Source organism: Venturia canescens, chromosome 3 (assembly GCF_019457755.1).
Source record: "Venturia canescens isolate UGA chromosome 3, ASM1945775v1, whole genome shotgun sequence".
NCBI lineage: Eukaryota > Metazoa > Arthropoda > Insecta > Hymenoptera > Ichneumonidae > Venturia > Venturia canescens.
Genome location: NC_057423.1, coordinates 3686999 through 3708682, shown reverse-complemented (window position 1 = coordinate 3708682; position 21684 = coordinate 3686999). Strand labels below are relative to the sequence as shown.

Genomic DNA, 21684 nt, shown 5'->3' with positions numbered 1-21684 from the left:
TCGTAGACAAAAATGGAAGAGGAATTTCCTCCTCGAAATTTCACGATTCATCAGAATCCGTCGGAACCTCGAGTGACTTTCGGGACACCCTGTACATCGAAAAGTTCAGTTACGCTAAAATATGAATTTTTGTAGTGCTAATCGATTTCTCGGATTAAAACTTGACGGAGCAGCTTAGTATTTCGTTCACTTTATTCGCATGGACAATTAAAACGATACATATACATTGTATGTACGAATTACGTGGTTGTGTTGTTTATTTTTCGGCTTCGCAATAATGTTTGTTTTTCATTTTGTTACTTAAATCTAGTACATCGACAGCGCACGGGCGAGGGAATTAATACAAGGGGGGAGAGCAGCTTTTCCTCCGTCCCGGCGACTTATCATCTACGTTTGTGTTTATTTTCTTTTTTTTCGCTTTGTTTGCGTTTATTTTTACTCTTTTTTTTTCGTTTTCCTCGTGATTTATTTATTTTTATCGTTTTTATGTTAATAAAATTTGCTACCCTGTAAAATGCGTACTTGTGAAAATCCATTGATATCGTTTATGTCTCTATACGTGATTGCAATGTTAATTTAAATGTTTTTGTTTTTTTTTCTTTCAACTTTACTAAAATTTTCAACGTGAAGATAACACGTCGAACGAAATTAGGGGTTTGGGAAAAAGGGTTGGGAGGAAGGGGAATATCGTATAAATAGGTTCGCTCCAACGCTCGGTAGTTTCAAATAAAATGGCAATACCAAGGAATATAACCATTGTGAATATTTAGAATTGACAAATTGTTGTAGCCTTTTTTTTGTTTCCTTTATTCGTCGACGATTCGCTGTTGGTTTGATAGCCAAATCGATAATCGTGCCACTAAAAAAAAAAAAAAAAAGAGGCCAATTCTTCATTCACGAAATACGAAAATTCTCAAGGCTATAGACGTTGATTTAAAAATTATTGTTATCCTTGAATGTAAAATTTTCTTTTTGCTTCGTACTTTGCATTACACCTCGGCATTCGTTGTTGATTTTTTCATGTTGTTTTCACATTTAGTCATGTCATATAATTCGAGTTAGTCGAAATGAATATTTTAGTGTTTTCTTCGCCTAAATTGAAAATGATACAATATGATATTGTAATAATGGGGACTTATTTTCTAGTATTCACACATAGAGCGTGACTCGAGTACAGAGTTAATAGTAGTAATGAATTTACGACGACGTTTAAACGACGCCTCTCCTCTCAGATCGTTTTATCCAATCGGTTATCTGCTTCGAAATATTATTAGATTTCGATGCGACTCGATGTGGACAAGAATCGTGATTTCGAGGGTCTCTTCGAAGATCGTACGAGTTTTGTGTTATTCAATGATTGTTTTCGATCCTAGGAAACGATTTACGCTCGAAATGATCCCTCAGACTTTTTCAGGGCTGTGTGTTTCATCGATACGGGCAATTGCAGTTAATCTACGTTTCGTTTCTCACGACGAGGATGTTTCTCGTACCTAGATATGTTTCGCTCGGCCAACTACGAGTGGGTATCGTTTTTTTTCTGCTTCTTTTTTCACACGGGGAAGCAAATTTGACGGGTAGATTGAATTTTTTTATGTATTATTTAGAAAACATATTTTCGGGGCTGTCCGAAAAGTGACATCTGATATTTACGGAATAGAAAAACCATTTGCGACTTGATCAATCGTTTCTTACTATTTCATTAAAATCTTGTCACCTGTTCCAATCTCAGATAAAAATGTCGCGAGACGTTTAATAATTTCATGATTATTCGAGCCTGTGAATATCAGACGAGACTTTGAGGACACCCTGTGAATAAGTTTGTCGCCTGTTGCTACAAATGGATTTTTCGGCCACGGTTTGGCACGTTTTTTCAGTGAAAAAAACAAACGTTGAACGCATAAAGTGGAAAAGAATAAAAACACACAAAATAAAATCAGCAGCCGACGTGGAAGGCACGAAAAAGGCTTCTCTCGGAATATCCCTTTTCCCTTCGAGCGTCTCCCCGCTGTGCTTGAGTTTGCCGTGCAGACCATTTTATTCAACCAATTAAACGTTGTTTTTCCGTTGTCGCGTCGTTTAATAAAATATAAGTGGTCCCTAAAGCAATACGAGAATGTAACAATATCCTTATTCCGATTTTCTTTCTTTCCTTTTTTGTTCATTTACTTTCCATTACGTAAACGCTAATTAAAAAATTCTCATGATTCTTCTTCTTTCAGTTTGTTGTTCTCTTGCCACGTGAGCATCCTTTTCCTTCGTTTGCAGTGTTATTTGTCAGCGACTTTCGGCATTAGTTTATAAAACATTTTTTCTTTTCGTTTGCTGGTGGTTTCGAGATGACGAACTAATGACAGGTGTACACACACACATGATCCGAACGATAATATTAAATAAAATACTGAAATAGTTATTACTAAATATTCAACGCTGCCTGTGCATTCGCATCATCTCACCCTGCCATTTTCCACTTTCTCTCCATTTTCTCTTCTACTTTTCATCATCTTCGTTTTTTTTTCTTTTTTCTTTTATATCTAAAGTTAGTATTGCGTCTCAGCGCGACGCAGATAACAATTCAGAAATTATGTAAAAAAAAGTTAAGGTACAAAATCGATCTTTCAACATACGTTCAAGACGTTTCGAAATTAAAAGAAAATATATATATATATATATTTGTATATGTCAAAAATTAAATGTCCGTCTTCGTATAAATGCGTCGATATGGGAAAACCCACGATTTTTCTTCAATCTTTGAAATAATCTTTTTTTGCCTCTTTTTCGTTATTTTTTTTTCAAGATTTTCTTTTAATTTTTTTCGCTCATAAATGCCAAACAATGGCGAATAATAAATCGACGGTTCTCTCGCGCGGTTACAAATACTCTATAGTTATAGTATCGATAAGAGGTATACGTATAATATAAGCGAATACATGTTTTATCACTAAAAGACAAATAGGGCCTATCTTTCGAACTCTCTCTCTCTCTCCCTTTCGGGCTTTTTGAAATTACACTTCCTGTAGCAATGGTGATTGGGAAGTGATAGACAGCCACATTTTTTCGTCAAGTTCGGGCTTCTTGGGATAATTTTCCCAAACTTGCTCAACAAAAATCGTACAAAAAAAGGAAAAAATATGTGAATATATAAATGCATATATAAATTTGATTTTAAAAAAATCATTAAAAACGTTCAGTCGCGCGTTCATTCACTGGTAAATGGCTCGGAAAATGGACAGAATGCAAATTTCTCATTGATTAACGAAAAAATAAAGGTTTCTCGACGTGCACGAAAATTTGTTTCTTCTTACGACCTCATTTTGATATTATTTTTTGATTGGCAAAGCGATGTCGCCTGAATTTTGGGTGAAATTATCTCAAGAGTGGAAGAGAGAAAATTAATAACATAACGACGCAATAAAGGAGCCGTGACAAAGTTGGTTCGCGCTAAAAAAATTATATCGACCGAAATCTCGTGTTCCTTTCTCCCGTTCGTTTTTGCTGATCGTTGAAAATTGTGATTTTTTTTTGTTTTTATGCTTCGTGGAACATTCATCGATCTATAGATCGGTGTCGTACCAAGCGGCTACTTGATTGTTGTCCTGCGGCGGAGCCGGAAGCTCCTCCAAATGATCGAAACTCAGATCACCCTCGTGAGCCACATCCATTGCGTCAATTGCACCGTAAGTTGAGCCACCGCCTATCTCTAATCCTTGCATCGAGTCTATTGGTATCTGGTCATAACCTGTGACGAAAGAAAAAATGAAAACGAATATTAATGTGTGCCACATCATTTATATCCATTGAGGGATATAATCCATCAAAGAATTTTATCAAAATCCATAGTCCAATTGATTGATAATGTAAAACATAAAAATAAATTGAAAAACCACCAAAAACGTAGAAAAAGTCAAAACTGACGTTGAGTTTCTCTATCTTAGAGAAAATTTCACAAATAAATGAATGGCTCGATAAACGAATTCGACTTATTTACGATAAGAATCTTAAGTCTTGAGACCAAAATTTCTAGACCGAAATTTAATATTGCGTTGGAATTAAAAAAAAAAAAAAAAAAACAAGGAGAATCAAGAAGAAATTTAGTAATCAGTCAACGAAAAAGTGAACGAAATTGACGTGAAAAGTCGATAAATAATTTGCTATAAAAATGAATTGACTAAAAATCAAATGAACTACTCGAACAAAAAAGCAAAATTTTAAAAAGCACAAAATCCGCAGCAAAGAATTTTTAAAATGATTTCTGCTTTTTTCAACAGCCATTTGGCAATTTATTTAGCCCTCAAGAACGAATTTCCAATAATATTTTACTCTTATATTTCCGACTTTAAAAGTGAAATAAAAAAAGTCGAGAGGAAAGTGTAATTTTTGACTTTTCGTCAAGAGGCTTTGAGTGAAGGCATTTTCGGTAGACTCGAAGAAGCTGCGGGGTGAATTTTAACGTATGTATAGATGCAGAGATGCGGGCAGTTAAATGTGAGGCGCTATTGATTTTTTTCAACCTCAATAAACAGCGAAAGGGGAGAGTAGAGTAAGAGACAGAGGAGAAAGATGAAAGGCACGACAAATTACAGTCTCCGAGACTGGAGCCCGTTAATTGCGTGGCTTTGTACGCATGGCAGGGGTAGAAATTTTTCGGTTTCAATATGGTGACGCAACATTTTTCCGTTGATTCTCTATTCTCAGAAAAATTCCTCTAAGACTTCCATGGATATTAAACACTCCATTATCATTTTTGCCTTAAAGATTGTAAATTACTTACGAGTTACGATGAAATTACGAAACTCCTACGAATTCACAAACTAAACAATTTCTAACATGCAATAACTACGGAGAAAATGCATCTAATGCTTCAAAAATGTATTTTTTCATTATTAATACGAAATTCAGAAAAAAAGCAGTTTAACGAAAAATCAAACGATACTTGTTCGTCGAATTATTATTTCGATAGAAATTCAATACTATGCGATTTTTGCTTTATTTTAAAGTGTACACATACAATGACGTGAAAACAAGCACGAAGCAAGCAATCGAGAACGAAAATACGAGTTTTAACGAATTATGACATCAACAACACAAGTGCTACAAGTAGAATTGATTGAGTTAACTTTTCACCTATGTTACTGCAAGATTTCGTGGACAGCCTTTACTTAAATATTAAATCCTTGGGTTAAGCTGCTGTCGAAATAAGACGGTGTTAAGAATGTTTTCTTCTTATTAGTTGTACTTTCAAACATTAAAGTAAGCCAAAAAAAAAAAAATTTTAAGAATCTCAAGCGTTTCTGAAACATCTTCATTGCGGAAAAGACTTGATTATTTACATAAAAACTGAAGAAATGCAATTTGTTTAGTATTTTGAGGCAATTGATGATTTTTTTTAGAAAGAAATTTCGAGAATTTTTCTACACTCCGAAATGATGGGAATTTCCAGCTAAAGGAAAGAATTGAATTATCAGTTTCCTTTTGTTCGTGAACGAATAAACTTACCTTGAGGCTGGTAGCCGCGGCCTCCATGACTGCTGTGAACGCTAGGAGGTCCTTGTCCATACATACCGTCATAGCCCTGATCAGGTCCGAGCATATCCTGGAGAGATTACGTAGCAAAGGTCAACACAAAAACTTTAACGCTAATTCAGCTACTTAAATACCGACTTAGCACGCCCACAGTCCGTTTGCAATTGGAAGAAAAAAACACGAGTTCAACATCAAATGATTTTCATTATTGGCACGAAACAGTAGCAAAAGACGACACATGAATAAGGCGAAAAAACGATTATTTCGTTTGAAAATAACAGCAATTGTAAAAAATGAATTTTTACCCAAAACTCATAATTTTGTTGACTTGTTGAACAAAATTGTAAAACATTTGTAATTATTAAAAAAGTACTAGTTTTTGTTTCAAATGTAAATAACGCTACACCAAATATATACAATTCATTCTCATGCACTATCGAAACAAGTATTTCAATATTTATTACGATTTCTCATATAATCGTCATCATCAAGACAAAGTGTGTACTTCGAAGGCTCGAAAAGTGTAGTTAAAAATTGATTCTTCACCAGAAAATTATTGAATAGGCGACTTTTCGAGCTGAATACAAACATTAGAGGAACGCGAAACTATTCGCGTTTCTCAGTCCATTTATTGATAGATATTTTTCAATAATCGTTGGGAATTTACATGCCGACTTTGCTAAATCACACATTTATTTAGAGCTTGAAATATGTGAAGCAGAAGCAACGATTGCGAATGGAAAAGACTAACGATTGTGAACAAACGAATGACTAGCTTCGTGGAAATTGATTTTTTGGAGGCTCTCTAATTTTGTGATCAATTGGGTAAGCAAGTGTGTTTCAAAGTTTTACCTGCAAATCGGGAACGATTCCAAATTCAGGATTGTTCCACATGTTGGGATCCTCGCGTGAGAGAGAACTGGTAAGTTCCATGGAGAGGCGTTTTTTATAATCGCCTGGTTTGTCCTCGCTCATGCGGAATAATACAGCAGCCGCGTAGGTCGCGACACCCTCGTTTCTCGAATGCAAAAGCTCGGTTAACGGCGCTGTTGCACCTTCCTGCTCTATTATTTCGGCGCTTTCTTTGTCCGCTGCTAATTCGCAAAGGACTCCCGCTGCCACGCGCTGAATGTTCTCGATCTCGTTGAATAACAACTGCAAATTCAAATTTCACCATTTATTAACACTCACGCGAATAGTCGGAGAACCAAATTGAAGGCGCTCTGAAAATCTGGAACATTTAGTACTAATTCGTTCGAGTGACTTTGTCGATGGTCTAGAATTATGAAAATTATCCATAAAACATTAATCTATAAAAAATACATTGGCAAAGCGACTAATTAGTTTGAAGCATGAAATTAGAATTGAATTTATGGAAAATTTGATAAATTCGGAGTGAAGTTCGATGTTTCTTTGCCAAACTTCATTCCAATAGTGGGAAATAATGAAAACAGTTTTCAATATGATTGTCATTACCTGAACGAAAATCGGAATAACGTTTTGTGAACGTATTATTGCTCTATTGTGGGATTCACGAGCAAGATAGTGAAGAGCTCCAACCGTTCCTTCGACTATTTCTTCCATGCGTACGCCATCCGCGTATGCACCAACGGTCTGTTGACTTCCGGTGCTCGCGACCGATGAACGTTGCTGCGAATTTGTCAAAAAAATATCCACTTAAAATATTGCGATCGAACTCATTCTGGCTCTTTTGGTTCTTCCAAAAGGAGTAAACAAAAATGATTTCGAAATGAGTGTGTGGGTTGAAGGGTAAAAATGACAAAAGAATGATGAATTATTTCAAAATTTCACAATGAAAAGAGTTCACAATAAACACTTGATCATTCTTACCCGTTGTGTATCTTGGAAAGCTCGTGTGAGGAGTCTGACGAGATGGTGAATAGCTCCGAATTCGCGTAAAGGTGCATGATTTGCTGGACACGGGGCCAAGTTGCGAATGAGGCCGATAACAGCTTTGACGAGAGGCCAACGGGATGGAGGATGAAGCAGTTTCACTATCACCTGTATTCCGTAATTTTCGCGTACCGAATTCTGAGCGACTTCTGCGTCAACGTGACGAGACGTCAAATGACGTAACGCGCAAACAGCAGGTTCTGTGATTTCTTCCCGATCGCCTGCGTTCACAATTGTGCGAACGAGTGCCTCGACACCACCGACTTGGCAAACGGTGACCTTTCGAAAAATAACATAACGAAGCAAGCAGTAAATTTACGTCAAAAATAAGAAAAAAAATAATTTTTATTCATTATTTTTCAAGTTTAATTTTTCGAATAGCATTTAGTGTCATTTCGTTTTTACCTTGTTGCGCTGGTTATTACAAGTCAAATTGGACAATATTCCAGCAGCGCACGTGACGACGTTGACGTCACCAGAAGCGAGAACTTGCACGAGTCCTTGAAGAAGGCCTTCGAGTCCGTCGACTTTAGTACCCGCGTCAGAGAGATTACGCATTGTCCACAAACAATTCTGCACAAGCCTCTGACTCTGATTTCCCAAATGCATTGCTAACGCTTGCATTCCACCGGCCTCGACGATTGCTGGCTTGTTGCTCGAGCAAACCGAAAGTACTGAAAGAATTAGTCAAAATATTCATTGGATCGATCGATCGGGCGAAATTAGTGGTCATTGATCGAAAAATATAATCTCCGAATGTGAGTGTGAAATAAAACGAAAATTAAGAGGGGGAAAAAAAAAACAAAAAAGACAGTATGAAGTTTACCTTTCAGAACACGAGAAGTGGTCCAAAGTAACTTCTCGTAGTCGTAGGAACGCATGATGCGTACGAGTTCGTTGGGTCCTTGAGATGCGAGGATGATGAGTTTAGATTCTTGATTGCCGAAAGCGAGAATTTGTAGGCAGTCAGTAACGATAGCGAGAAATTTGACGTTGTTGCGTTGTAGGAGAGCGACCATTTTTTGTAAGCCTCCGGCGAGACGTACAGCCATTTTCGATCCGTCTTGATGAAGAAGGAGATTGTGAAGGGTGGTGATGGCGTAAAAGAGAACGGACTCGACGGGTGAGCTGAGTAGTTTGACGAGAGCGGGGATGCCGCCGCTTTTGAAAATGGCCAACAGTCCTTGGCGATGATGTGACAAATTGTGCAAAGTTCCAACCGCGGCTTTGGTCGATTCGAGGTCTTCGCTGTTCGAAATTGCTCGGACGAGGGCTAGAACCATTTGGGAACTGTTCATGATCGCGTGGCGGGAGGCTTCTTTCTTCGATAGTTGATGGACCATCATCGCGGCCTGAGAAACGACGACCTGATCCTCGTCGTTCAGCAACTTTATCAACTCTGGTATCGCTCGCGTCGCTAAATCGGCGTCGTCCTGATAATTAATCAGATTCACAACCGCGTGCTTCAACATTTGACTCGGCTCTGCCAATCGCTGGACCGCCGTCGGCTGCGCCGGATCGAACTGCGTCGAAGGGATCTCTATTCCTTCCTCCAGTGTCTCCGGGAACATCGCCGCCCGGACGCGCTGGGACCGCGTGTGGCTCAATTGTTGATTCATCTCTGGAAGATCGTTTATTTGGAAATGGCATCGTTGTTAATAGTTACGGAAAATCGAAATCTCAGTCGTCAAAATATTTTAACCCATTCGAGAAACAAACGTGCGGGAAGAAAAAATTTTCAAGTCTTCTTACCATCAACTTGGTCAGGTGTAAAACCCTGGGCAAAGCCTTGATCGAGATCAAACATGAGTTGATCGCCCTCCATCTCGTCGTCATCTTTACCCGTCAGAGATGGGGCTTGGGTCGTTACACCGGAGTGAATACCCGAATCGCCCATGTATGAGCTTTGATGCCAAATGAGAGTCTGCTGCTCCTTTGCAGACCCCATTGGAATGTCACCGGGACCTTGGTAATTTCCCTGTGACACTGAAAACAGAAAAAAAAACACGATGAATTATAATTTTTATTCGTCGTTCCAAATTTTTTCTAATTTCTTTGAAATTTGTAACTGAATTGCTTGTCAGGGAGAAATTACTCACTTGGTCTGGATTGATTAGACGACATTTGATAACTCATGGCTCCGACGGGTGAGTCAAACCACACCTGTGGAAAAAAAAACGAACAAAGTTGACAATCACGAATTATTTACGTTTACAAATTTTTTTTCTTGGATTCTAACAAAAATATTACTTTTTATATGATAATTTTCACAAAGTTTCTACCCTTCGGTACAAATATTGTTCATAGTTAGCAGATTTTGACGTTTCTTTATTTTGTTGCGACAATGGCAGCTGTCAAAGGGCCTGAAACTCTTTTTTCGTACACTTTAAAATTTTTTACAATTGTGGTACGAGCTTTCTCATTGTTTTTTATTCGTCATTTGTTAACGGCTTACCGTTTACAAATCAATGAAATATTTCAAAATATCGATCGACTTGATGACTAGAAACTTGACACGAAATTTCCGGCCGAGGATGATGGTTGTTTTTTCAAAAAATTTGATCACTTTCAGAAAAAAAAATGTTCCGTTGACGAAAAGTCGATTCCCGAAAGCCCCGTTCAAATAAAAAATCGTCGAGCGTCAAAAATGTTTGTTCCCAACAGTATGTTGAAAGAAAAAGGTAACGACAGCCGATAAATAAAATGACAAATCGTCTTGTCAAACGTGTAACCAAATCTTAACGAACGGCGAAATAAATAAACAAGCAGTTTCGAAAAAAGAAGGGTCAGTGATCCGCGGCGCAAAATACTGTTGAGAAAATACGCGAATGCTGTTTCGCTTTGCCCCCCTTTTCCCTCTCCTGCGGCGCAAAGAGTAAAAAATGACGAGTCCGCAATTTCCCTCTTGGCCGCTGCGAAGAGCATTAACACACAAAATTGAATCACACCGAGCGTAGAAGTCTAAACAAAAAACTGAAGAAACAAGATTGCGTGGAAAACTTCAAACAAACGCGAGGAGTAGGGCGAGAAACGAAGAATGGACCGCGCGAGTGGCGTGGGCGTAAGACTTTATGTACAACCGCGTCCCGACCTCCGAAACTTTGGCTATTTCCTTCCTTTCAGTCGCCCCCTACCTCTCTCGGTTTTTCATCTAATTTGCGAAAATCCTTTATCGGTCAGATGAAGAATGAAGTAAGAACGATTAGGAATTCGTCGAGCGTTAATGGCGACGCGTGGGAGCGGGGGGAGAGCAAACACACACACCACGCTCACTCATACACAAAGAACGGGAGAAATCCGATGCATCACCATTTTCTAACACTCGTGCGGTCACAATTTTCACAAATTTCATTATATTTTCTTCCGATTTGAATTACAATTTGATGACACCTTACGTAGCCTCTTTTTTGTTTCACCTTTTTCGTGCCCTCGAACACCCCCAAAATTAGGGGGAAAAATCCCTTAATCTGGCAACACTGGAGGCTCGAGACGACGGCCGAAAGGAGAGAAGAGATCGCGCGAAGAAGTGGGGGAGGAAAAGGCTAGCACGCGGGGGTGGGGGTAGGAAGATTGGCACTTTATAGTGGGGAAGCGTCGTTGAAAGAAGTACGCGGATGAGTACGAGGAACGAAGTAAATAAAGATGTGTGTGCCTGTATGTGTGTTTGTACTTTGGGGATACGTGTATACGAATTTTTTCAGTTACATGTGTAGACGTTTGCATCATTGAACACGTATGCGCTCACTCACATTCATGTGTGTTCATGTATTTTCGTATATATGTAGACATATCAACGGAGAGCAAACCGATATTCAGAACACTTTGACACACCCAGTATAAACACAATTTCCTGCTCTCCTTTGCGCCGATAATATTTTCAATTACGATTATCGCGAAGGTTTTTCCAGTTGAAGACGAAAAAACTTACCGTTTTACCAGAGCCGACGAAACGTCCTTTCCTTTAGCTTATTCTATATCCTCTTGCCCGTCTTGTTAGACCTCCGCTTACGATCGCAGGTGACTCACTACACCTCTAACGCACTCTCACAGTCGCTCACGATTCACCACCAGCTTCCTTGTTTGTGCCGTGTGCGCCTTGTGCTGCTGCTCCTCCTGCTCGCTCGTGCGTTTGTCTCCCCACTTTTCATGCGATGTCACTTTTTAAACTACGCGAGAGACAGAGATCACAGAACACTCTTCGTGTACCCCGACACACAAAAGATGGCTGCTGACGACGCTCAACACCCGATCGCTACGCCACCTCCTCTGCTTATTCCATGAGATTTCGAACAGTGATTCTCATCACAGCGTCCGTAACTATTTCTACAGGATGGAAGATTTATTTTTTTCGAAGGTCCACGGGTCCACGTACGGGTTCTCAGTCACGAAGTTTCAAATATGAGGCAAGTTATTTTTTTACAGATTTCTTAAGTGTTTCCGGAATTTCCGGAATGGAGGTTTTAGATGGCAAACGCTGTCCAGCAAACGTAAGATCTGGCTTTTTCAGCATTCAGAAAAAATTGCAGGCCCTTAGATATTTTTTCTATAATTAGAAAATTCTTGTGGTTTGACGAGAGACAATTTTTTTAGAGTATATACATCATATCCTCGAAGCTTCATCAATTTGCGCGGGAATGAGCAAAACAATGCTTATGTGTATATATATGCGCCGTCATAAAATGCGATTACCTATACAAAACACTTGTATTTTTGGAGAAATGCGACCGAGAATAATGTTTTATTTTGTGCGAAAATATAGTTTTTCCGATTTATTCGTATGAATACAATTATTTTAATGTAAATTGATATATTTTTCTAGTCTCGTCTGCGAAATTTTATGAATGCTCAGTTTAGTTGTGCCGCGTAAGTTTTACAGTAAAAATAATATAACAGCTACTAATTCACCTCGATACGATAAATGACTGACATAAATCACCCGATTGGTTTTACAACTTTTGAGCCATATTTCATGAAACGGGGAAATGCCGAGAGTCATGAAAAAGCTGCTTTATAGCTTAGTCAAAAGACCGCATAAACAAATCGTGGCTGTGAATTCGAATGACAATCATACGAATCATACGAATACTTGAACACAAAAAAATTATTATTTTGTTATAGTAATTGAATAGAAAAATGAGTGTGACAACGGATATTACGATGGATCGTCAAGCGCAGTTACAAGAACTTGATCTTTTCATCGAAAATTCAAAAAAAAACTTAACCTCGATATTGACTAGGTTAGGATGGTCGCTCGAAAGCATAACCAAAGACGTGAGTACAATTACAATTTGAAAATCGTTTTTTGCATTGATTTTTGAACGTAGGATTTTTGACAATAGTCGTTTATCGGTAGGTTCAAAATTATATCGTTTGCCCTTTCGACAAATCACATCGCGTGCCTGAACGATCGTTGGATAAACATTTAGACGAGTGCCAATGGAAAGCTGAAGGTTATGGAAAACAGGATTTACCTCTTTCTTTTCCTTCGTTACCACCGGGTGCTTCTTCTTCCATAAAATTTGGTAACTATGTTTTTTCATTAGCGAGTTTATGAAAAAAAATTTTAATTCCTGTCAAAATTTGAATCTTATGAAATTTGCATGTTCTTCAACGAGCGTATTATCAGAAGTTTCAATTTTACATTTCCATGGGAATCAAAAAATGACTTGGAAACTGAAATATTTCAAATGGAGTTTTTAAAAGCTGCAAAACTAATAATCATATTTCTTTCTAAAAAAAAGTTCCAAAATTCATAGAAATTTGGTTTAAACATCGGAATAACCAAAAATTTATAAATTTGAAAATGTACTTCTAAAAACAAATGAAGAAATCCTTAAAAGGTTCAAATCCGGTTAAATACAAGAATTGATTGATTAATTTTTGTTCTCATTTCAATTTCAACAAAAAATCTGAAAAATTTTATTCAGCACGGCAGATAAACGGAGTCCCTACATTTTTTTCAGACGAACAGCTCCAAGACCAAGTGATACAAAGTGCGAAAGAGAAAAATCCAGCCATGTCCATAGGTCTGTAACCAAAGATGGCCAAAAATCAAATTGATTTATAAATTCGTGCACGTGAAGTTTATTTAAATTGTTGAATTATTTCCAGAACATTATCACTGTTATACCGTGAATGGACTCGATGCATATCCTTTTTTCATATCCTTTGCTAGTTTGCCATCTTGATAAAATGTCATCCTGCATATTTTACCATTTAAGATCGATTTCAGGAGTTCAACCAAAAGAAAAGAAATTTGCTGACTTCTCAATGATTTGGTGTCTTTGGACATGAACTAAACCAAGTGATTGTGCCTTTTTCTCCAAGTTCGAATAAAATAGTATTCAACAACTGATCGTTTTTTAAAATATAGTAATTTTCAAATTAGCAACTGAAGTTCCACAGAAAAATAGTGTTTTTTTCCCAACGAAATTTGTCTCAGTAAAAAAACGAAAAATCTGCATTTCTCATTTACAATGTCAAATGTTTGTTTGCTTTTTTGAAATTGATCATAGGTGCGAGTGGCCGCTTGATACCCCGCACATCGGATCGGCTCGTCGCCGATTTCACGAGGGAAGAAAGATGCGCCATGTACGAATATGTGATCGCGAATACGGTCGAACCTGACATTGGCGATGACATTGCTGATATAAATAAACCGTAAGTCGCAATAAACAATGAACAGCAATAATATCATCAACTGAATACTTGAAAATTTATTGCTTTTCAATAATTGACAAAAAATAACGCGAAGTTACATTTTTTTTCAATTTTACAGTACAGACAAACTGAAATACGAATAATTTGTTCAATAAAGTAAAAAAGAGTATGCAAAGAAAGGAAAACAAAAGAGCAGAATGGGAAAACCAGAAAAATGAAATTTTATGCAAAGAAAATTCAAACTCAATAAAATGTTTCGTGTTGCAGAAAATCTTCGAGCATAGGACAGAAGTCATCGTACTTGGAACTGCTGGCGCAAGAGCGTAATTTGAAGAGGCGTAGAGCAAAATACCGGGGCGTGCACACGAATAAAAAATCGCAAATAGAAATTCTGCGAGAAGTTGTGAACCAACAGATGGAAATGTTGGCCGAATACGTGTCGGAAAAGTGTAAAGAAGTTTCAGAAAAACCGAGAATCGATGAATTTCGAAGTGATCCGTTGCCAGAGAAGAACTGTTCGATCGGAAACGGTCGTTTTTCGAAAAAATCCGAAAGCTCGAACTCTCGTCATCGATCTTCGGACGATCGTCGAGATTCTTACGTGAAAAAGGAGTCTCCTGATGATTTGAAAAAATATTCAAAAGATGAAGCACGAAATGGAAGAAGAGATCGCCAGGAATCTGGGGATCGAAGACCCCACAAATCTAGCCACAATAACAAATATAAACATAAATCTAAAGATCGTCACAGGAGCAAATCACGTGAAAAAAAGAAACGACGATCGTCGACGGATCGGCGAGAGAATCGACACGAAAATCGAGAAAAACGAAACGTTGATCGGCGATCCGAATGGCCGCGTGATCATCGAAGATCCCGAAAACGAAGTCGTAGTTGATAACATTCGGTAACGTAGAAATTTATTAGTTAAGAAATAATCAAAGTTTTACGTTGAAAAAATAGATCAATAAATGGAATGAAAATCAATGAAAATAAGTGAATTTTCAACAAAACATCAAAAATACCTTAATTTTTCTCCTTTATTTCTCCTTGCTAGCTCCAAAATCCTTCACCATTTTTGGAGCATCAAATATTGAGTGGAGTCACAAACGTGGTAGAATAAAAATTGACAGCAGACAATTTTCCGGGATAAAAAGACGACGTTGTATGAAGTTCGAGAAAGACGCCATTTTTATCGTTTTACTGTTCTTTTTGGTCTGGAAAAGTGCCTTCTTTTTTCACCATTTCACAGAAAAATAATCCAAAATTTTTTTTCAGAAAGTTCGGTAGGATTAATCGATAGAGAAGAAGCTAGTAAAAGGTTTCGCAAATCCAAGCATTGTCCAGGGGTTCCAGGTGACTTTTGATTCATGCAGGGGGTCGAAAGTTTCGGATTTCCTGGGATTTTTTGCTTCCTGGTCGATTTTACTGTGGAATTTTTTTGTCCGGTTCAATTTTTTCCTGGGAAAAACACTCGGCGGATTCCGTTTGTGGCATTGATAAGCTCTTCTCAACTTTTGGATGTCGTATTGCGAGAGATAATTTCGTTGTCCTATCTCCGCGCTGCTTCGCTGCAATTCATTTATTTTGATAATTTCGGTTTCAAATTTCGGTTGATTTTTGGATTAGTTCAAATTGGAGCTTATGAACCGACCCGTGGAACAATTGTTGGAATGGTTTTATTCTTGGAAAATGCTGTCATCGAATAGTGCATTATGCTCTCGTAATCGTAAGGTAACCCATGCGTCGTCACCGTGTTTTCATCCATCATTCGAAAATTATCTTCGTCACCTGAATCAAATCGCAATCGTTGACCCTCAACCTCGTTCGTCATTTTTTCTCGTGATTTCTAAAAATTCTTCAAAATTCTTTTATTTATGTTTGGAATAAATCGAGGAAATTCCCTTGCGATTATTGAATAGTTTTGAACGCCACTTTCATTCATTTGACATTCTCAAGTTTAGTTATTTGGAAAAGTTCTTACTTTTTTGTTTTTCAATTGAAAATAAAGGCTGAGAGCGATGTCAAAACAATCAAATTTAAAAATGTTGTCGAAACAATTCACTACCCTTCAATTTTTCAAGAACGTCACTTTGTTCCTGAAAAGCGGAACTATTTTTGTGTGAATAATCAGAATTTTGGTTGAAAATCGTCATTTTTTTCCTCGAAATCGCACAGCTTCGTTTTGTTCTTTTCGTTCACGTATCGTTTGTTTTGATATTTATTCTTTTATTTTACCTTCTTTAATATTTTCCCACAGAATTCTAATGTGATCATCCCGATCAGGCCTCATGTGTTCATGGAAAGCTCCGAGGGTGTGAAGGATTTCGTGAATCGCGTGGCCTCTCGTCCGGAAACATTTTTCCACGTTGAGGTTGAGAGTGCTCGGGGATGTATCAGGATAGCCGAGATCAGCGAAGCAACCTTCTTTATTCCCAGTTATATTGACCCACTTGCGGACGGGGAACTTTCCAAGTGAATCCGGATAAATATGTACGAACCGTACGCACGTTAATTCCATTATATTGTTCATGGCATCTCGCAGAATTGCCAATTTATCTGGCTCGTTTGCTGCAACCATTTTTATCGAGATCAAGATTTCAAAACTTTTAAATGAAATTTAATTTTTTTGGCGCTTGCAAATTTATTTTTCAAATACTTATGGTTTTGTCGATAAAATAGCGGACGATGCCATTGGGCCAAAGGGAAGCCCGCTTCTTCGTCATAGTTTTTCTCGAAGGGCTTTTAATGTCTCCTTCCCTGGCGGTACCTTCCTCGGGATTGTCGTATTGGGACCAGGCGTTGACTGCGAGTCGAGCGAAGAAGAGCCGAGAAAAATTGAAAATTTTTAATCCCTTCGGAAAAGATCGTTTACCCGCACTTTGATGGTTGCAAACAAAAATAACCGAGACTCACGCCGATATTTAATATCGTAGCCCCACGATCCGAGCCAATTTCTAAAAGAAATTGGATGTCCTGCCACCAGGACGATTAATCCAATGAAAATAACGTAAGTAGGTGCGAAAAACAAGCAAACGTTTCGATTCGAGTCCATTGTTAGAACTAGAGCGAAACATACTGCTTTCTGTACATTGAGCTGTCGATTGAACGATGTATATTGAAACGATAACGATTCGCAGCGCTGTTGGAACGACAATTACATAGAGGCGTGACCAATTTTTCATATTTAATGCTTCCGAGCTCAAATGGATTTAACCGTGATATTTTTATCGTTTAAAATAGATCGATGTCTATTTGGAATTTCCAAAAAATTACGTTACTTCATTAAAATTATGATTTTTTCTCTTTTCTGAACGTAGCAAAGAAGCCAATAGAATCCTTGGACTCCCTGCCTGGGAGCGAAAAACTTGTCTTCGTCGATGAACTTTTTTGATGCAGAAAAGCAATTGGAAATTCATTTTGAATAACGAGAAACGGTTATTAGCGTTTTTTCCTCCGAATTTCCCGGCAACGAGCGGTGACATCTTCCGGGATAAAAAATCCACTATCCAGCTGCGATTTTCAGTCGACAGGTCGCACGTTAGACGAGGATAAAACAGCTTTGCAGCGGACACCTAAAATTTTCTATATTATCGACAACACCTCTGATTTCGTAGTTGTTCCAAATTTCGAACTTTTCAAAAATTACGAACATTTAACCGCGGTCGTAATCGATTCTCGAAATGACACTCAAATCCATGTGAAAAAATTGGATCACATTCTTACTGGGTCGCAGTACCAAAATTATCACGATTTCGTTGCTCCATAAATTCGTATTTTGTTGACAATACTTTTGATGCTTTTTTTTTGTTTCATTTTCGATAGTGTTTGAACATTTTTTTGTATTTTTTCAGCACGGAAGCTCGCCCCTGGTGACTCGCACTCCTGATTGCGAAATTCTCACGCGATCCTTGAATGAATCAGCCTATAGCTGATTATCCCGTGCGAATGATCTCACCGACGCTCATCAGAATTCGTAATTCTTCACATCGAACGCCTTCAACTTCTACGAGAAAAAATGAGATGAAACGTGGCTCGGTATCGTGATCAAAGTTCCTCGTGGTCGCGATTTCAAGAGGTTCGAAAAATGAAAAAATAATAAATTTCCATTTTGAATTAACAAATTATTAAAAAATCAGGAAATAATGCACGTGGCGAGTAATCATTTACAAAATTTAAAATGAGCACAAAATCGGAGAAATTGGATTTTGGAGATTCGAAAATTGTGCAATTTGAATGAAAAAATTGAAAAATTGACATGAACGCGAAAACATTTGAATTCAAATCATTCTAAAATTGCGTTGAAAAGTAGTCGAGAAGAATTTTAAATTTATGCTGAAAAACTGAGCGAAATAGTCGATAAAAAGTTTGAAAGGAAACGAAAATTTGGCCGAATCTATTCGTCAAAAACTTCGAGTCCATAGAGATTACGTTTTTCGCCTTGAAATAAAAAATGCGATGAAAAAATGAAAGAATTTCGAGTGATGGAAGGAAAATGAGGAGCCAATTGCAAAAGGAGCGTTGATAAAAATGGCAAAACCCGTGAAAAGAGAGAAGAGTAAAAATAAAAACAATATTTTTATGGTTGCCGGTAGGAACACGAGGCCATGCCGTTCTCTCCCCTCTCCAGTGTGCGGGGCGAGTTTTCATGGTGTGAGTATGGACGGGTTAGCGGAGTAGCAAAACTCGAGAGCTTGGTATTCGAGCGCTGACGAGCGTACGGACGGTCGCTCTTCGGCGTGGATTTCGTATTCGTGATTTGAATCGTCATTTCGCGTACCGAGAGATTCGAAAAATCGTAAAAAGCCTAATTTCGTGAAAACCGCAGTGTTTTTTCGTGAGAAAAAAGCGTGACAAAAGTGTGTGGTGGAGTTGTGAGCTGTGACTTCGGTCGTAAGGTGCGTTTTCGAAATGGTTTTACGAAAGGTCGTTTTTTGCGATTTTTGTGCTGGTGCATTTAGCATTTTTCCTCAGTGTAGTGCAGGGGAATTATTGCAGTGGATTTGTGCTCCGACTCAGTGCCACTTTGATTTGGATTTATACACAAAAATTCATCTGTTAATTTACGAAACGAAGACACCCAAAATGGAGTTTATTCTGGTCCCAATGTCGAGCAGGGATTCTGAAAAAATTCTACACACTTCGATTCCTTGCCCATTTCTATTCAAATTTCCCAGGCTGAAGATCACAAAATTCAGAGTGCAAAAGAGGGGAGAGAGAGAGAGAGAGAGAAACGAGCCTTTGTCCGCGTGGCTCGTGATAAATAAAACGAATTACACAAAAGTCTCGCAGATTTCGAGAGGGTAGAGTTTATCTCGAGCTTGTCAGAACTGACGTGCTCCCTTTTTCGCTTCCTTCACCGAGCTCTCTGCTCTGTAGAATAGACGAAGAAAATTTCCGCTCCAGGAAGAAAATAGACGAAAAAACCTGGCATGCAGACCATTTTGCTCCGCTTCTTTTCTCCTTTCAAATTTTACTTCTTTCTCCAACTGTCCATCGATTCTGGCTCAACGTTTCGAGGCACTGTTTACTATTTTTCGTGCTCCGGTTCCTTCCGGGTTTTCTTTATTCATTTCGTTCATTCAAAAGTCATTCGCAGTCGAATTTTTCCGAAGGATTTTTCCGAGATCTTGCGACGTTAATTCTGGAATTTCCCCGATTTTCGAGGCCGTTTTCAAACATTTCGTCCAAAAGAATTCGACTCGAAATCGACTTTAGAGAAACAAATTTTTGTTTCCTCTTTCCCTGCTATTTCTAGAATAAAACTGAAGGCTCGTGAGTTTCAGCTGTGAATTGGACTCCAAAAAGTGTGAGGGGGATCGAAAGTTTCGAATTTCCTGCACGTCCTTTTCCAGGTGAAACGAATGTGAGAAAAAACAAAATTCTTAAAAAAGTTCCAAGAGTTTGCGGTCTTTTGTAGTTTACTCCAAAAACCTCGCTCGAATGCGTTTTTCGCGTTAAAATAGCGACGACTTGAAAATTCACGAGGTTGGGCGTAAACGCGTGTGCTCTGAAATGGAATTAGGAAAAAAGGGCACGATTATTAACGAGGACGAGAGCCCTCCGAGGAGATTTAGTCGGCTAACTTTAGCTCCAAGAGCACTCTTCGTTATTATTTCCTCTATTTTTTATTCGTTTCATCTTTTCACGCATCTTGACAGCAGTACCAAAACCGAAAGTTTTTTTTTCGCGACGTATGCAGGAGTAAAAAAGAGAAATGGAGAGGTCGTCAAATATTTTTTTTCCTTCCCCCAATTCAATGCTTTTTTTTCTGCGTCTTTTCCGGTGTCTCTTTCCGTCCTTTTTCCCCATCTCCGCCATCTGTCACTGCTACAAAAACTTTTGCGGAGCAGGCAAGAAATCCTTCGTGTTGCTTGAGGTCCCATCGTTTTGGGGACTCGCGACCATTATCTGGGACACCGATCTAATTGAAAATTCTCAGAACTACATTTTTCATTCCGAAAGCACGTTTTTGTCTGGCCATTCTCGCAGCGAGTTACTCCTCGTTAGGAGCACATGCTCCCTCATTTCGCACAACGAAAACACAATCGACCGTTGAAAAAAAAACGATTCGAGAATTCCCAAATCTTTTGATTACCCCTCAGCCCTCGATGCTGATGAAACTTTTCACGATTTTCTATACTTTTCGCAAACTTCCGCTCCACCTTTGTTTACAACAAGTAACTCGACTCCCAGCATTATTCTAGACGAGAAAAATCCATTTATCGAGTTCCCCGAGTAGAAGATCTGATTTCTCGAACAATTCGTTGCACCTTTGGAACGAATGAGTCTCCGTGCCATTTGGTCTTCGAAATGACACCCAAACGTCATTGATTTTGCATCTTTCTTCAAGAATTTTCTCCATAATTTCCTGCTAAATGCTCGTCATTCGACGATTCTTAATAAAGTTTTTCTTGACGAATTCAGCGACTGATCGTAAAGTTGCAAAATTTTCTGTCACAAATCACCGACTCCAACATCATCCATGCACTCGGTAAACTGGAAATTTCCAAATGAAATAAAGCACAAGGAGCATGTGCTGAGACAGTAAAAATAATGGATGGATTTAATGTTGTCGAGTCACCAAAAAAGCGTGCGTTTGGAGAATTAATTTGGTAAAGCGTATTTGTCGAGTACAGAGGGAGCGTAACAACGACGGCGATATTTGGTTCTCGGGGGGAGTTTCTATATCGGGAGCTGGAGGAGAGGGGAGTGTTTTTTGTTCGGTGCCTTCGAGATAGTTTGGATCTTAGGATTCTTACAATTTTGAGGGAGCATTGTCGTTGTAAAGAAGAAGAAAAAGAAGCAAAAGGTTCGTTGGGTCGAAAGCGAGCTGCGATCGTGATTCAGGGCTGTCCGCGGAGGTGTAGAGTCGCCTGGCACTTCGTAAAAATATCCAAGAGGACGATCGTCTCTGGTGGAGGAGTCGGGAGAGGAGAAATATGAAAAATCGTAAGAACGCCTCGTGGAAGATCTCACGCGGTGTCGGAGCCTCGGAGAGCGTAATTTCCGGTGGCAGAGCCACCTGGATCGCGTCCTTTGAAGCGTTGCACGCAGCCTTGAAATTGGTCCATCCCCTACTGGATTTTCATT

At 38.6% G+C, this 21684-nt stretch overlaps 4 protein-coding genes across 11 annotated transcripts in view; 2 read left to right on the top strand and 2 right to left on the bottom strand.

Moving 5' to 3' along the window:
- Positions 1–174: 174 nt before the first annotated feature.
- Positions 175–11576, bottom strand: arm (armadillo). Of its 3 annotated transcripts, none has more exons than XM_043413716.1 (10): positions 11363–11576; positions 9534–9597; positions 9187–9420; positions 8261–9055; positions 7840–8108; positions 7372–7713; positions 6997–7170; positions 6373–6675; positions 5494–5590; positions 175–3736 (listed from the first exon to the last, which is right to left on the bottom strand). In XM_043413716.1, the coding sequence occupies exons 2-10, from the start codon at positions 9568–9570 to the stop codon at positions 3552–3554; spliced, it is 2436 nt and encodes an 811-aa protein (XP_043269651.1). In that variant the 5' UTR covers positions 9571–9597; positions 11363–11576; the 3' UTR covers positions 175–3551. The 3 variants fall into 3 exon arrangements, with proteins under 3 accessions (XP_043269651.1, XP_043269653.1, XP_043269652.1); XM_043413718.1 differs by lacking the exon at positions 11363–11576 and adding an exon at positions 10851–10952; XM_043413717.1 differs by lacking the exon at positions 5494–5590 and having other exon boundaries at positions 3566–3736.
- A 65-nt stretch (positions 11577–11641) lies between these two features.
- LOC122407478 (U11/U12 small nuclear ribonucleoprotein 48 kDa protein-like) lies at positions 11642–15084 on the top strand. Of its 2 annotated transcripts, none has more exons than XM_043413720.1 (6): positions 11642–11837; positions 12553–12705; positions 12788–12956; positions 13398–13460; positions 13950–14094; positions 14362–15084. In XM_043413720.1, exons 2-6 carry the CDS (start codon positions 12568–12570, stop codon positions 14987–14989), a joined length of 1143 nt encoding a protein of 380 aa, XP_043269655.1. In that variant the 5' UTR covers positions 11642–11837; positions 12553–12567; the 3' UTR covers positions 14990–15084. The 2 variants fall into 2 exon arrangements, with proteins under 2 accessions (XP_043269655.1, XP_043269656.1); XM_043413721.1 differs by lacking the exon at positions 11642–11837 and adding an exon at positions 11907–11921.
- Positions 15053–17146, bottom strand: LOC122407953 (zinc metalloproteinase nas-14-like). The gene is made up of 5 exons (XM_043414442.1): positions 17008–17146; positions 16751–16897; positions 16330–16662; positions 15746–15882; positions 15053–15662 (listed from the first exon to the last, which is right to left on the bottom strand). Exons 1-5 carry the CDS (start codon positions 17144–17146, stop codon positions 15384–15386), a joined length of 1035 nt encoding a protein of 344 aa, XP_043270377.1. The 3' UTR covers positions 15053–15383.
- Positions 17147–18806: 1660 nt separating this feature from the next.
- Positions 18807–21684, top strand: part of Dscam1 (Down syndrome cell adhesion molecule 1) — a 93534-nt gene continuing 90656 nt past the window's right edge. For all 5 annotated transcript variants that reach the window (XM_043413710.1, XM_043413708.1, XM_043413712.1 and 2 more), the window contains exon 1: positions 18807–18989. The gene's annotated coding sequence lies outside the window, so the exon portion shown is untranslated. The remainder of the gene's footprint in view (positions 18990–21684) is intronic.

What these genes read in the sequence shown, in the direction of transcription:
- arm (XM_043413716.1), bottom strand. Translation starts at nt 9,570, where the DNA reads ATGAGTTATCAAATGTCGTCTAATCAATCCAGACCAA. An exon ending in GTAATAACCAGCGCAACAAG is followed by an intron (nt 7,714 to 7,839) that starts GTAAAAACGAAA and finishes ATTTTTCGAAAG; the next exon opens with GTCACCGTTTGCCAAGTCGG. An exon ending in TTATTCCGATTTTCGTTCAG is followed by an intron (nt 6,676 to 6,996) that starts GTAATGACAATC and finishes TTGAATTTGCAG; the next exon opens with TTGTTATTCAACGAGATCGA.
- LOC122407478 (XM_043413720.1), top strand. Translation starts at nt 12,568, where the DNA reads ATGAGTGTGACAACGGATATTACGATGGATCGTCAAGCGCAGTTACAA. An exon ending in TTCTTCTTCCATAAAATTTG is followed by an intron (nt 12,957 to 13,397) that starts GTAACTATGTTT and finishes CATTTTTTTCAG; the next exon opens with ACGAACAGCTCCAAGACCAA. An exon ending in AAATCCAGCCATGTCCATAG is followed by an intron (nt 13,461 to 13,949) that starts GTCTGTAACCAA and finishes AATTGATCATAG; the next exon opens with GTGCGAGTGGCCGCTTGATA.
- LOC122407953 (XM_043414442.1), bottom strand. Translation starts at nt 17,146, where the DNA reads ATGGACTCGAATCGAAACGTTTGCTTGTTTTTCGCACCTACTTACGTT. An exon ending in GTGGGAAAATATTAAAGAAG is followed by an intron (nt 15,883 to 16,329) that starts GTAAAATAAAAG and finishes GATTTGATTCAG; the next exon opens with GTGACGAAGATAATTTTCGA. An exon ending in TTCCAACAATTGTTCCACGG is followed by an intron (nt 15,663 to 15,745) that starts GTCGGTTCATAA and finishes AATGAATTGCAG; the next exon opens with CGAAGCAGCGCGGAGATAGG.